Source organism: Pseudorca crassidens, chromosome 14 (genome assembly GCF_039906515.1).
Source record: "Pseudorca crassidens isolate mPseCra1 chromosome 14, mPseCra1.hap1, whole genome shotgun sequence".
Taxonomy (NCBI): domain Eukaryota; kingdom Metazoa; phylum Chordata; class Mammalia; order Artiodactyla; family Delphinidae; genus Pseudorca; species Pseudorca crassidens.
This window is the reverse complement of record NC_090309.1, coordinates 67,794,911-67,810,319: the sequence shown is the minus strand read 5'-3', so window position 1 is coordinate 67,810,319 and position 15,409 is coordinate 67,794,911. Positions and strand designations below refer to the sequence as shown.

Here is a 15,409-nt window from a genome sequence, read left to right as displayed (position 1 = left end):
ATGATGAGCTTGAACAACGGGCATCACGGAAGGCTTTCTGGATGAAGGGGAGACAGACACCCGTTCGGGGTATAAGATGGGAGATGGATTCCGAAGTGGATCCAAATGGCCCCCACCTCCTGGTACCAGCTCTCCTGTGTAATCCTCTCCCCTTGAGTGTGGCTGGGCCTAGCGGCTCACTTCTCTCAAATAGAATGTGGCAAAAGCGATGGGCAGTAACTGGTGAGACGAGGTTGGAAAGGACTGTGACTTCCGTCTTGCTGGTACTCTTGCCTTCCTGGCTTGCTTGGCTGGTGGCTGGGTTAGAGAGGCCGACGTGGCAAGGAACTGAGGGCAGCTTCTGGCCAAGAGCGAAGAGCCACGTCCTACCCACAACCACGGCCACACCTTGACTGCAAACTTTCAAGTCACCCTGAAGCAGGGGACCCGGGGAGGCTACGCCCCATAGAAACTGTGCGGCCAGAGATGTGTGTTGCTTTAAGCTGCTAAGTTTTGGGGTCATTTGTTTCTCGGCGATAGATAGCTAAAACCATTACTAATCAGCACGTGGTGAACTTACCTTGGCCGAGAATGTACAGGCAATTCCGGGAACTTTTAAACAACATGGGTCGGTTCTTTTCTTAAAGCCTAGTTACTAAGAATGTACAACCACCATACCCAATTCCCAGAACACACTGGGGATTTGTTAGAGGAAGAAACTCCCACACCGATGGCCACAGACTATAAAGCCATCAGGGCCCACAGAGACGCCTAGAGCAGTGATTCCAACCAGGGAGGAGCCTGGACCCTGCCCTGGACCTACTGCAGTGGGATCCCCACAGGTAGACCCTAGGGCTGCTGAATTGTTGCAGTTTCCCCAGGTGAGACAGTGTATCCCTAGGTAGGAAACACTGCTGTCCTTCGCCTCCCCCACTTGATGTAACAGGAGATGAAGGGCCAGAGAAGGTACGTGTCCTCTCCAGGTGGCACTGCCTGCCAGCGGCAGCTCAGGATCAGAGGGCAGGTTTCCCATCTCTCCGTCCTCTTTTTCCACCCCCAACAAGGCCCCACCACCTGCCCACCCCGACTCAAAGGAGAACTCAGCCTAGCTCTGAGCTAACCCAAGTGGAAACAAAGGAGGAGAGACACAGACAGAACTTCCACGGTTCCTTTATTTGTTTTGAAAAGCACCTCCGCCCTTCGTCTCTCAGTCGAGTCCTGGCCTAGTGACGACGAAGGCTGCTCTCTCTGGCCTCTTTCGTTAAGACAGGGAACCACATCAACACTTCCCATCGGATCTCTGCCTCCAGGTACCGTGCAGGGGCAGACCCAGCCAGGACTGGAACTTAACGGCCTTGAGAACACGGGGATCTGTCTCTGAGTTGCTCTTGGCTTGCAGTCTCTTCCTGCATCCTCCCTGACAGCCGTTCCTGTCCTGGGGGGGGGGGCTCTGCCTTCGCCTCCCCATTCAGGGCTTCTGCAGTAGTTCGGGGCTGCCTGCAGCCTGGTTTCCAGTGCGATTCTCATCCGGGGAAGCACCACCCCACGGCCCCCCGCCGGTTCCGACACGGATCTTCAAGAGCTCACCAGGTCCCAGTGCTGGCTCATAAGTGAGGACTCACACGGATTGACAACGATCTCCCTGCCGTTCTCAGTGCCATCGCCAAACATGTCTGTGTCTAGGCAGAGGTGGGATGCCACATGCTCGATGCGGGAACCAGTCTTGGTCCATTGCTGGGAAGATGGAGAGGGGAGAGGATGAACCAGAATTCTCTGGCTAAGGTCCTGGGTCCTAGCAATAGTATTGGGAGTTCCAGCATAATCAGAAATGTTGACACCACATGGCTAGGGTCATCCAGAGACTTGACTTCATGGTCTCATGGAGGAAGAAAACTGCAACTAATTGCCTTGCCAGGTATTGTTGTTGGTTTTCTTTTTTTTTTTTATCGGATTAGAAAAAGTAAAAGCGAAATCAATATGTTTGCTAGGAAAACTCATTAGAAGGCAATAACTTTCCAAGCCATAGGCCAGAAAATGTAAAGCGAGTTAGTCACAGGAGCAGCTAAAGAAATGATCCACGCTCGGTATCTGCACCGTCATGAAGAAGTGGGTGAGAATGAGGAGGGGGGGATGGCGAGGCAGCAGCGGGGAGGGGCTCCTGGGCAGCACCTGAAGCCGAACCTCTGCTCCTCCAAAGTGCTTCAGCACACGAGGGGCCCAAGTAGAGAGGGGGTCTCGTGCTGCTGCTTCCCAGACTTCATCTCACTGGACAAGGAGGGAGGGGATGGACACGTGTTGGGGAGCTACCACTGACCAGGTATCACAGATCATCTCAGTGAATTGCTCTAAACAGCTACCCTGTGTGGTGGGCATCATCAACCTCATTTCATAGAGGAGGAAACTGAAGCTCAGAGAGGTCCAGTAACCTGCCAAGGGTCACACAGCCAGTGAGCCGTGAAAATGGATATTTGAATCTCGGTCTCTCTAACACCAGGACCCAGTTGGCAGGAAACTGAGTGGAGCCAACACTGTGCCGCCAGAGAAACTAGGCACAAGGTACATCCAGAGTGCTATGAACTTTGCTGGACGTCCTGCCAGAGGCCAAGGCCCCCGAAGGCAGAGGTTCGAGTCTTGTTCATCCTTGTGGCCCCGCAGGCTCTGTCCCAGTATGCTCCTGCTCTGGGATCCTGGGTGGGCGTCGGAGCAAGACAGGGCAGTACAAGATACACACGCAAGCTGAGGTATAGCGCGGTCAATAGGCTTTCACACGGCAGCGCATCGCTGCTGTGGGCACCACAGATGGTATCAGAGGCCCCTCCCTCCCTCTCCTAACCAGAGGACCTCTTCCTTATCAACCCTTCCTCCTCTGAAGCTTCTCTCTTTTCCTGCACACGAGACTTAGACCTACACCGGCGGCCACGTCCCAGGGCAGACGCGCTGAGCACTTACCTGTCTGTCATCTCCATTCTTGCAAAGGACAAGAACCACCGGGGCGCCAGGGAACAAGGTGATGACTGACAGGCACAGCTCCTCCTGGAGGATCTGCTGGGTGTATGTGAAGGCCCAGATCTGGAGGGGAAGAGGCCAGAAAGGGTCACCTCAGGATGCTTGGAAGCCACCCCTGTTGGGATACTACTGTGCCTACGTGTGACAATTAGCGCAGCTTGGTACGAAGCACTGGGCGGGGCGGGGGGGCGGTCCTAGCGGGAATCGACTGTCAACAGGTGATCTGGGAAAATGCTACTCAAGAGCCAGAGATTCTTGGGTCACACCCTCGGCGAAGTCCCCGCCCCTCTCCCAAGAAGGGGACTGGCCTGGGGCATGCAGGCTGCCTCTGAGAGGCAAGGACCAATTCTGGGCTTTGGGCAGGAGACTGAAGGACACCCCGGCCGAACTGCATGGTCTCCAGTTTCTCCGTTTGGATCGGTGTCTGTTCCCCACACTTGACATTTCACATAGCTACCCGGCAGGTCACACCCCCCCATCCTCCCAGCTGTCTTTAGAATGTCCCTTCTTTGAAAAGGAGTCCAAATTGGCACCCTGAGAACGTGAGAGTTGTGACAAGAGGCAGATGGAGGGGCTAAGGGAATGAGGAGGGGGTGGGAGAGGAGAAGGAAGGAAAGAAGGAAGTTGTGAGAAATAAAATCATTCCAAGAGGGCGCATGCACGCCAGCACTCCAGGAGAACAGAGCACTTGGCCCTGGACCTCCTGCATGGGGAGCAGCTAAGGAATCGGATGGACATGCAGAGTTCTGACGGAGGCGAAGGGAACGGGGCATTCGGTGAGGTTCATTACGAGGAAGGAGGAATGTTTCCTTCAAGCGCCAGAGACCAGAGAGCAACCAACTGCTGAAGCAGCCCGGGCCACCGCCCAGCTCTTCGTTCAGGGGCGGAAATGCTGGCATAATAGTTGTCAAACGTGAACCTTCAAGAGGTTTTTCCTAGGTTGTAAAACAGGGATAACATCTGTCCTTTGTCTTATCATGGGGCAACGAAGACTTGTGAATCGGATGCCCCGAGGGGAGCTGCAGAGAGGACCCCTTTAAGGGCTGTACCTCTCCTCTTCCACGACACCCTTACCGTCCAGTGGACCTTCTGTCCCTGCACCAGGCCACTTGGTGTCGAGAGACGACCTAGACCAGAAAGTACTCCCTGGGGAGTGGATGGAAATAGAGACAAACAAAGACTGGCTGTGAGTTGAGAATTCCTGAAGCCTGGGGATGGGTACACGGGGGTTCTTCATACTCTTCCACTGAGTTCGATTTCTGTATCTATTCAGTTTTTCTTTTTTTTAAATAATAAAACGTTAGGAAATGTACTCTCTGGCCTTGTGAACATAACCATGCTACGCAAACCATTTGCCTTCCTCCAGGGTAAGCTGCAAGGGAAAGACGCCTGTATACATGGAGGTAACGTCGGAACGATGACAAGATGGCTAATAGAGGCTCACATTTCTTGAGCACCTACTATGTGCCAGGCACTGTTCTGGGAGCTTTATACATGTTAACTTAATCACAAGACTCCAATTAGGTAGGTGTTGTCATTATTTCCCTTTTACAGATGAGGAAGGTAAGGCTCAGAGAGGTTATCCTAAGTCAGGTACACAAAGTGGCCCCAACACCCACTCTCCCCAACAGCTCTGCTCGAGCTACTGCTGCCGCTGGGGTCATGGCTCGTTCCGGGCCCTTTGATTCAGTTTAATCTCGGGAGACCCCTCCTCCAGGTCGTAAATATTAAAACAATAGATCAGCTCCTCCTTGACAGGAGATAGCTGGCAGGAGCTTCCTCCTCTCGGCCACTTCCCAGTGGCAGCCCCTGTGAGAAGGGAAACCAAGGTCACACCCCGTGTCGGGGGCCGGGGAGGGGGCAGACCAGAGAGTAGGCCCCTCCCCTGACACTGATGGGAACCGGGCAAGAGTATGAACGGAGGCCCACCCGCCGCGGACGCCACACCAGGCCAGGGGACACGCGTGGCGCTGGCTTCCAGCCTGGGCTGCCCCCCTTTACTTCCCACCCCACCTCTGTCCGCCACTGTGAACTCCCAGCCTGCATCTCCCTGCTTGGTCACTCCCCTCTCAAGGGTCCCCCTAGGGCCTGGGTGTGTGGACCTGGGACACAGTCCATCCTCTGGAACGGACCCAGGGGAGAGAGATCCACACAAGTCCCGAAATCAGGCTCGGGTCATTAGGGCGGATTCTGGGGTCCTACACATTTGGGGAGTGTAATGCAGAAGGCGGACACAGGTCCTAGGCGTGAGCCCTGAGAATTCCTTGGCCTGTGGTGCGGGGGGAGAGCAGGGCCCAGGTACAAGGGCAGGGCTGCCAGGGGGCCATTTGCCCAGGCCCACCGTACCACTGGCCTCAATGTTAGACTTCTGCATTGCCTGGAAATGAGGATAAACACACAGTCACCGACATGGAAAGAAGATGAGACTCATCACTCCGTCCCACTACCCGACCACACAGCTTGCAGTGAACCATGAATTAGCATCTTAAAAATAAACCCCGTAATTATCTTACGATCACTACAATACACTAGCTTTGTGTTTTTTATGTTAAAAGCATTAATTGATTAAATATAAAAACTTAAAATATACCACAATTTCTGGTAGCCCATTTAGGCACTTTTTTTTTTTTTTTGTGATACGCGGGCCTCTCACTATTGTGGCCTCTCCTGTTGTGGAGCACAGGCTCCGGACGCGCAGGCTCAGCGGCCATGGCTCACGGGCCCAGCCGCTCCGCGGCACGTGGGATCTTCCCGGACCAGGGCACGAACCCGCGTCCCCTGCATCGGCAGGCGGACTCTCAACCACTGCGCCACCAGGGCAGCCCTGGGCACTTCTTTTTGAATATCCTTAGGGGCTTCAAAAACCAGAAGTGCTGAGGATGGTGTGGGGTAGGGTGGGGAGTGGTGGTCCTTTTAACTCTGAGACACCCCATCCACAAATGCCTTCCAGGAAGGAATGTATATGGTACCCTGGGGGCTCTGAGGAAACCACCTCGAGACGCCCGGGGGAGAACGTGCACAGGCACAGACAGGTATTGAAGCCCTCATGCTATGTGGACTTTGCATTAGCTGGTGCTTTACTGGCATCGAAATAATTCAGCCTCGCAATTCCCCAGAGGGACGCAGCTCTGTGGCCACACATATGCAAGAGAAGAGAGTTAAGGGGGAAGCAGAACATGGGAGCAGGTGGGGAAGGAAGCAAGGAGAGGTTTTCCGATTCCTATTCTGCGGCCTGTCAGGCTTTGCAGAATGGTCGGTGATGAATGGGTTTATTAAATGAATCTCAGAGTCAGAAATGAATTCAAGAAGGCGGCAGTGGTTGCTCAGGTTGGCCTGGTCTCGATCGGTGAGCACTGACGGCTCCATTTCAGGGACTGGCAAAGTCACAGCCTTCAACCCAATGCACACAGACAAGGCCATATCCATGGAAGCTAACCCAGAGGCCATCCTGGAGGTGGTGTGGGATGCCTCGCCCCTCTGGGACGGGCTGGTAAGGGGTTGAGGAGGAGGCAGTCCATTCCTGGCCCTCCAGCCTCTTTGCTGCTGCCCTGGAAGAGGGGAACTGATGCTGGGGAGGGGATGGTCCAGGCCGGACAGCCTGAAGGCCTTCTGTGCTCGGAGGAAGTCTCTGGAGCTGCCAGTGTGGGTGGGAGACAGGAGTGACCCGTCACTGGGGGAGGAGACTTCTCGCTAGTAAATGCTCACCTGGCCACGGCAGCTAGCCTGGGGCTTACTGTCCTGCATTGGCTGGAGAAGCAGAGAGGAAAGATTTTCTTCAGAGGAGATACCTGAAGGAGTAAAGTTCTGAAGGGAGCAGGCATGAAGCTAAGCTGGGGCCCAAGCCCAGGGGCTGATCTTAGAATGGTCCAGAGCCACCGCCAGTAGGCAAGGGCACTGCTTTCCAGCTGGGGTGCTTTTGCCCCTAGCCACCTACCCAGGGGACAGCTGGCAGTGTCTGGAGGCATTTTTTGACTATTATGACTAGGTCGGGGCTGTTACTGACACCTAGTGGGTGTGGTCAGGGATGTTGCTAAACATTCTACAATGCACAGACAGTCCCTGCAACAAAGAATTACCTGGTACTAATGCCAACTGTGCTGAGGTTGAGAAACCCTAGCCTAGCCTTTTTTTTTTTTAGTTTTTGTTGGATATAGTTGCTTTACAATGTTGTGTTAGTTTCTGCTGTACAGCAAAGTGAATCAGCTATCTGTAAACACATATCCCCTCTTTTTTGGGTTTGCTTCCCATTTAGGTCACCACAGAGCACTGAGCAATAAATTCTCATTACCTAGCCTAGTCTTAAGAGCTTGGTATCTGGAGGCGGCAGGGCCGTGTCTGAACCCTGCTCTGGCGCTACTAGCATATGACCTGGGTAGCCTTGGTCCCTCCTCTAAGCCTGCTGTGAAACCCCCATCTGTGAAGTGGGGGTTATTGTGAAGCTGAAACAAGCAGATGTTCGTGGAGCACTCAGCCCACTGCCCAGCCCCTGGAGGAGAGTCTCCGTGAACCATCTTTTTCCAACACATGGGAAGGAGTGGTTGGATGAGGACAGAGAAACATTGCCATGTGGACAGACGTTAGGGGGCTGTGTTTTCCTTAAGGCAGAAGCATACATCATTTTCTGCTGGTGGTGAGTTCCCTGTTCAAAAATTCTCCCGTGTGGGGAAGAGTAAACAACGGAGAAGAAACAGTGGATGGGAGGCAGCCCTGCCGGCTGTGCTGTGGTTAGACGGCCAAAGTAACTCGGTGTCGAGGGACGCTTCTGTTCTTGATTGTTCACCTTCCGTTGTCTACGTGACCCTCACAGCCACCCTGGGAAGTAGGTACGATTGGATGGAAGGCGGACTGAGGTCAGTGGTTGCTCTGGGCAATGCCAGGGGCAGACCCTGGGGCTGACTGTGAATGCGGGACCTCCCTGGTGAGGCGGGATCTGAGCCAAGCGCGTCCAGGGCCACGGGCTGGTCTCAAACCTCGTAGGCCACACTGGGCATTGCCCTCGTCCATCGAACACACCCTGAAGCCTGCTTCAGACAAGATGCTGGGAATGAACGAGTGGGTCCAAGCGAACCTTTAGTTCAGCCGACCTCTTGATGCGCCTGCATGGCTGCGGGATCCCCCAGATGCACTGACTGGCCGTGCGGGGGACCTTCATCACCTGCAGGGACAGAGCTCAGCCGTGCCCTGGTGGGGGCCCTCTGACCAGGGGCGGCTCTGAGACACGCTCCTCTCCTTCAACTGGGACTAGACTCACTTTGGGGATCTTTGTTTCCAGTCCATCGTGTCCTTTCCTCCCAAGTTGTAAGAATACACCCAGTACATATTGTGTTAGGCCAGGCTGTTGGACTCTGGAGTGACTGCCGGGGCTAAGACCCTGGCTCGCTTGTTTTTTAACCCCATAAACTTGGGTGAGTTACTTAACTCTGCGCCTCAGTCCCCTCAGCTCTGAAATGCAGATTGCAGCAGCCCCGTACTCGGAGGGTCCAGTATGGTGCTGAACAGGGAGCAAGTGCTCAGTTACCCTCCGCCCGTTGGCTGTGATAGTGGAGGATGCCAACAGGAGGAGAGACGGCCCTGGAGATCCTCCTTTGGAAAACTGCCTTTGCTTCGCCTCCCAGGACAGATGCTGGAGAGGCAGTCGTGATGGGGCCATTCCCAAGGGTGTGCTGAGAAAGCCGGGGAGGAAGGGTGGTATCAGGCAGGGAAGGTGACCGCTGGCAACCTGTCCCACTGGCAGACTCACCGAGAGGTGCCAGTGTGAGTCCGGGTTTGGGGGAAGAGCTTTGATCTTCATCTCACCCACCCAGGCTACCTAGTGGCCTGCACGCATCCTTCACAAGCCAGTAGCCTGAACTGCTGGGGATCCAGGTGGGAGGACACACTAAAAAGTTTTTCATTTATGTTTTTTCCCTTTCTTTAAATGCGGATACAGGGAGATTGGTGCATCTGTCTTCTTTCTATCTTTCACAAGTATTTTTCTAGGGAATCCAATAAAATTGAGAGGAAACTTACTACCCAGAAGGCTTCTGCAGCTTCACACATTTACACACTGATGATGTATTTCCCTTTCTACCCAAGGCATCAGGTTGCTGCCATCTTGAATACACACTCAGGTTAGGTATTTTGTTCCCAAGGTTGACAAACCAGCCAAAGAAAGGGAAGGGAGGGAGGGTGAGGGGTGGATGGGGCTGCGGTGGAGCAGGGTCGTGAGCCAGCATTGGGGCCATAGGACAGCCATGGTTGGACGGTCTCCTTTCAACAATGAGGACAGCCACGTGCACGGGGACACGCCACCTGGAGAGTCAGTGGCCAGCTGGAAGCAGAGCTCAGGGCCCCCGAGCCCCATCCTCTGCTGCCCTTTCACCCCACGTGTTGAAGACGCCGGAATCCACCACCCAAATAACCTGAGCCTGATTTCGGGACTTGTGTGGATCTCTCTCCCCTGGGTCCGTTCCAGAGGATGGACTGTGTCCCAGGTCCACACACCCAGGCCCTAGGGGGACCCTTGAGAGGGGAGTGACCAAGCAGGGAGATGCAGGCTGGGAGTTCACAGTGGCGGACAGAGGTGGGGTGGGAAGTAAAGGGGGGCAGCCCAGGCTGGAAGCCAGCACCACGCGTGTCCCCTGGCCTGGTGTGGCGTCCGCGGCGGGTGGGCCTCCGTTCATACTCTTGCCCGGTTCCCATCAGTGTCAGGGGAGGGGCCTACTCTCTGGTCTGCCCCCTCCCCGGCCCCCGACACGGGGTGTGACCTTGGTTTCCCTTCTCACAGGGGCTGCCACTGGGAAGTGGCCGAGAGGAGGAAGCTCCTGCCAGCTATCTCCTGTCAAGGAGGAGCTGATCTATTGTTTTAATATTTACGACCTGGAGGAGGGGTCTCCCGAGATTAAACTGAATCAAAGGGCCCGGAACGAGCCATGACCCCAGCGGCAGCAGTAGCTCGAGCAGAGCTGTGGAGCCAGGTTTCCAAACCCTGCCTTACTTCCAAATCCTCACTTACTAGGGTATGACCTTGGAGAATTCTCTCCAGGTCTCACGTTCATTATCTGCAAAACGAGGATAATAGTAACACTTAATCGGCTTGACGCGGCCTCTCAGAGACAGAGAGGTAGGGGCAGGAGAGAAGGTGAACGAGGCACACGAAGGGGTCTGAGGGGCAGATGCAACTTCTCTGGACAGGCCACGAGGCAGGACAGGCTGAGAGATGCAAGAGGGGAGAAGAGGCAAGGGAGGGTTATCACCTTAGCAGGAGGCGCTGGGAAGGAGGACGACGGGACGGGTGGTTTACGTAGGAAAGAGCAGCAGACACCGAAAGCATGCGAAACGTAGTGTAAGTCAGTCCTGCAAGGGTATATACTCCACGCACACACGTGGACACGCCCAGAAACACATGCACACGCCCACGCGCCCACACACTTGGGGGACGAGTCTAGCTGAAATTGCTGTGCGGATTTCTATCAGTGGGTTCAACACCTTCAGAATACTTGGACAGGCAGCCCAGGCCTGCCGTTGGCCGCGCGTCCCGCTAGCAGAGGGCTGTGTCTGACCCGGCGTAATCCCACCCGGCACCCCAGCATGCAGCCTGGTGCCCAGGGCACCGTGCACACTCGGTGGGTGTCATCTGTTGAAGGGAACTGAACATCGTCCTGTCTCCTGTGTTCTTCCCATATCCTGAATTCGCACTGCTGCCACACACACCCAACTGTTCTCTCCAGAGCACAGAGGAGTGACAGCTTGGCACGATTTTCTACAAAAGAACTCTTCGCTCACTTGAACCCTGTTACTCTGCTAAACCTTAGTTTCCCACAGCGACAGCTTTCTCCTCTCCCCTTTCGCACTCCGCTGGGACGTCAGCCAGAACAGGTACCACTCTCCTCTAGTCAAATAAAGGCCTGGCAGCTTCTCCCTGGGCCAGGCTATTGGGTGGCCCCTCCCTGAGCCCCAGAGATTCCATGGCTCCCCCCGCCACCTTCCTTAGGCAGCCAAAGACATTAAGTACCAGAAAAACCCCTACTTTGCTGGAAACAGATGCGGCAAACTTCTGTCTCAGGGAAAGGGGATGGTAACGTTTTGGCTGTTTGCGACGCCCCATGAGCAGGGCCCACACGTGGATTCAGAAGACAGGGACGTGCGCTATCTACTCACACATTCTACAAAACGCCACTGACAAGTGGTATCATTCTCAGCCAGGCTGCCACACCTAGAGTGAAACCGACACCTCTGTCTCCTTCCCCTTTTCCTGTCTGACTCAGGCAGCCCGCTTCCGTGTCTTGCTGGAGCGGAGATTATTTTTGGAAAAGATCTCAGCAGGCTGGAGGCTGGTGGTGCGACGCCTCAAATGCCAGGCTGAGAGTGTGGGTTTCTGTGGCGGACAATGGGGAGCCATCGAAGGCTGCATGGAGATGGGGGACAATGGTTTGGTGAGCACATGTTACTGGAGGCTGTGGCCAGCATCTAACACAGTGGTTCCCAAGCAGGGTGGTTCTGTCCCCCAGGGGCATTTGGTAAAGCCTGGAGACAGCTTTGACTGGCAATGACTGGTATGTATGGGGTGCTCCTGGCACCTGGTGGGCAGAGACCAGGGATGCTGCTAGACGGCCTACAGTACACAGGATGGGCCCTACCACAGAGTGACCCAGCCCCAAACGTCAAGAGTGCCGAGGCTGAGGGCCGCTGACCTGGCATGAAGAAGCGAATGTTGGGGCCATGAGCAGCTATTCTGAGGGGAGAAGGGACGGGATTTGCAGGAATGGGGGATGTGGGAGAAAGAGAAGCCATGGAAGATGGACAGGAGAGAATTAGTGGCGTGATGAGGTGGCCGGGGAGCCTGACAGGCACTAGGAGCCATCTGTTGGCTTGAGTTTCCGAAGCGTTTGCTGTGGTTGTGGACTCACTAGATCACCCTGTGTTTGAGAGGGAGAGTCCGGCAGGGATGTCTGAGTGTAAACCCGCCATCCTGGAGCCACCTCCTGGGCTCTCACAGCCTCCTACCCCTGAGGATAAACGTCAATCTCCTCAGCTGGGAAAAGGGGCCATGACGCGCCTCTTCCCTCCTCTCCAGTCTTACCTTTGCTGCTCCCTCACCATTCTACCCCTCTGACCACAATCTCCCTGCAGCCTTTCAAAGGCATCCTGGCTCCCAGCCCCGGCCCTTGGTACATGCTGGATTTGCCCACCTGCCCTTTCCTCCCTTCGTGACCTGGCCTATTTCTACTCATCTCTCAGGATACAGCTCATTTTCAGGTCCTCTGGGAAGACTTCCCCAATCCTTGTATAGAATTTGGATATCATCTCTCTGCACTTCTATAGCACCGAGGACCAAACTCTCACCAGGAGAGAGATTATATCAAAATGGCTGCTGACTTGCTTCTTTTTGCATTAGATCCCTCGAGGGGCCATGGTGGCCTGCAACCTAGCCCTTCACCTATGCATCTCCACAGTCAACAGAGGACACAGATGTTTGTAGAGTGAATGAATGAATAAATGAATGAATTCATGGATGGATGAAGATACAGAATTTGTGAATCAAGAAAACAGAGGAGGAGAGGGGGAAGATGGCGGAATAGTAAGACGCGGAGATCACCTTTCTCCCCACAGATAACATCAGAAATACATCTACATGTGGAACAACTCCTACAGAACACCTACTGAATGCTGGCAGAAGACCTCAGACCTCCCAAAAGGCAAGAAAGTCCCCAAGTACCTGGGTAGGGCAAAAGAAAACAGAATAAACAGAGACAAAAGAATAGGGACGGGACCTGCACCAGTGGGAGGGAGCCGTGAAGGAGGAAAGGTTTCCACACACTAGAAGCCCCTTTGCGGGCGGAGACTGCGGGTGGCGGAGTGGGGGAACTTCGGGGCCGCGGAGGAGAGCACAGCAACAGGGGTGCAGAGGACAAAGCGGAGAGACTCCCGCACAGAGGATCAGGGCCAACCGGCACTCACCGCCCGAGAGGCTTATCTGCTCACCCGCCGGGGCGGGCGGGGCTGGGAGCTGAGGCTCGGGCTTTGGTCTGAGGCAGGGACAGAACTGGGGTTGGCGGCGTGAACACAGCCTGCAGGGGGTTAGTGCGCCACGGCTGGCCGGGAGGGAGTCTGGGGAAAAGTCTGGACCTGCCTAAGAGGCAAGAGACTTTTTCTTACCTCTTTGTTTTCTGGTGCGCGAGGAAAGGGGATTAAGAGCGCTGCTTAAAGGAGCTCCAGAGACGGCCGCGAGCCGCGGCTAAAAGCACGGACCCCAGAGACAGGCATGAGACGCTAAGGCTGCTGCTGCCGCCACCAAGAAGCCAGTGTGCGAGCACAGGTCACTATCCACACCCCTCTTCCGGAGAGCCTGTGCAGCCCGCCACTGTCAGGGTCCCGGGATCCAGAGACAACTTCCCCGGGAGAACGCACAGGGTGCCTCAGGCTGTTGCAACGTCCCACCGGCCTCTGCCGCCACAGGCTCGCCCCGCATCCGCACTCCTCCCTCCCTCTGGCCTGAGGGAGCCAGAGTCCCTGAAGCAGCGGCTCCTTTAACCCCATCCTGTCTGAGCGAAGAACAGATGCCCTCCGGCGACCTACACGCAGAGGTGGGGCCAAATCCAAAGCTGAGCCCTGGGAGCTGTGCGAACAAAGAGTAGAAAGGGAAATCTCTCCCACCAGCCTCAGAAGCAGCGGATTAAAGCTCCACAATCAACTTGATGTACCTGCTTCTGTGGACTAACTGAATAGACAACGAATCATCCCAAATTGAGGAGGTGGACTTTGAGAGCAAGATTTATTATTTTTTCCCCTTTTCCTCTTTTTGTGTGTATGTGTATGCTTCTGTGTGAGATTTTGTCTGTATAGCTTTGCTTTCACCATTTGTCCTAGGGTTCTATCCATCCGGTTTTTTTTTACTTTTCAAAAATTTGTTTTCTTAATAATTATTTTTTATTTTAATAACTTTATTTTATTTTATCTTATTTTATTTTCTTTTATCCTGTTTCTTTCTTTCTACTTTTTCTCCCTTTTATTCTGACCCGTGTGGATGAAAGGCTCTTGGTGCTGCAGCCAGGAGTCAGTGCTGTGCCTCTGAGGTGGGAGAGCCAACTTCAGGACACTGGTCCACAACAGACCTCCCAGCTCCACGTAATATCAAAGGCGAAAATCTCCCAGAGGTCTCCATCTCAACACCAACACCCAGCTTCACTCAACGACCAGCAAGCTACAGTGCAGGACACCCTATGCCAAACAACTAGGAAGACAGGAACACAACCCCACCCATTAGCAGGGAGGCTGCCTAAAATCATAATAAGGCCACAGACACCCCAAAACACACCACCAGATGTGGACCCGCCCACCAGAAAGACAAGATCCAGCCTCATCCTCCAGAACACAGGCACTAGTCCCCTCCACCAGGAAGCCTACACAACCCTCTAAACCAACCTTAGCCTCTGGGGACAGACACCAAAAACAACAAGAACTATGAATCTGCAGCCTGCAAAAAGGAGACCCCAAACACAGTAAGATAAGCAAATGAGAAGACAGAAAAACACACAGCAGATGAAGGAGCAAGATAAAAACCCACCAGACCTAACAAATGAAGAGGAAATAGGCAGTCTACCTGAAAAAGAATTCAGAAAATGATAGTAAAGATGATCCAACATCTTGGAAATAGAATGGAGAAAATACAAGAAACATTTAACAAGGACCCAGAAGAACTAAAGATGAAACAAGCAACAATGAACAACACAATAAATGAAATTAAAAATACTTTAGAAGGGATCAACAGCAGAGTAACTGAGGCAGAAGAACGGATAAGTGACCTGGAAGATAAAATAGTGGAAATAACTACTGCAGAGCAGAATAAAGAAAAAAGAATGAAAAGAACTGAGGACAGTCTCAGAGACCTCTGGGACAACATTAAATGCACCAACATCTGAATTATAGGAGTTCCAGAAGAAGAAGAGAAAAAGAAAGGGACTGAGAAAATATTTGAAGAGATTATAGTTGAAAACTTCCCTAATATGGGAAAGGAAATAGTTAATCAAGTCCAGGAAGCACAGAGAGTCCCACACAGGATAAATCCAAGGAGAAATACGCCAAGACACATATTAATCAAACTGTCAAAAATTAAATACAAAGAAAACATATTAAAAGCAGCAAGGGAAAAACAACAAATAACACACAAGGGAATCCCCATAAGGTTAACAGCTGATCTTGCAGCAGAAACTCTGCAAGCCAGAAGGGACTGGCAGGACATATTTAAAGTGATGAAGGAGAAAAACCTGCAACCAAGATTACTCTACCCAGCAAGGATCTCATTCAGATTTGATGGAGACATTAAAATCTTTACAGACAAGCAAAAGCTGACAGAGTTCAGCACTACCAAACCAGCTCTACAACAACTGCTAAAGGAACTTCTCTAGGCAAGAAACACGAGAGAAGGAAAAGATCTACAATAACG

The 15,409-nt window shown here is 53.4% G+C and overlaps 1 protein-coding gene across 4 annotated transcripts in view; it reads right to left on the bottom strand.

The window, feature by feature from the left end:
* Positions 1-1,133: 1,133 nt before the first annotated feature.
* Positions 1,134-15,409, bottom strand: part of GALNT14 (polypeptide N-acetylgalactosaminyltransferase 14) — a 223,771-nt gene continuing 209,495 nt past the window's right edge. For all 4 annotated transcript variants that reach the window (XM_067703338.1, XM_067703335.1, XM_067703336.1 and 1 more), the window contains 2 exons: positions 2,929-3,048; positions 1,134-1,713 (listed from right to left, as the gene is read on the bottom strand). In XM_067703338.1, coding sequence (XP_067559439.1) covers positions 1,659-1,713; positions 2,929-3,048 — 175 coding nt within the window. In that variant the 3' untranslated portion in view covers positions 1,134-1,658. The remainder of the gene's footprint in view (positions 1,714-2,928; positions 3,049-15,409) is intronic.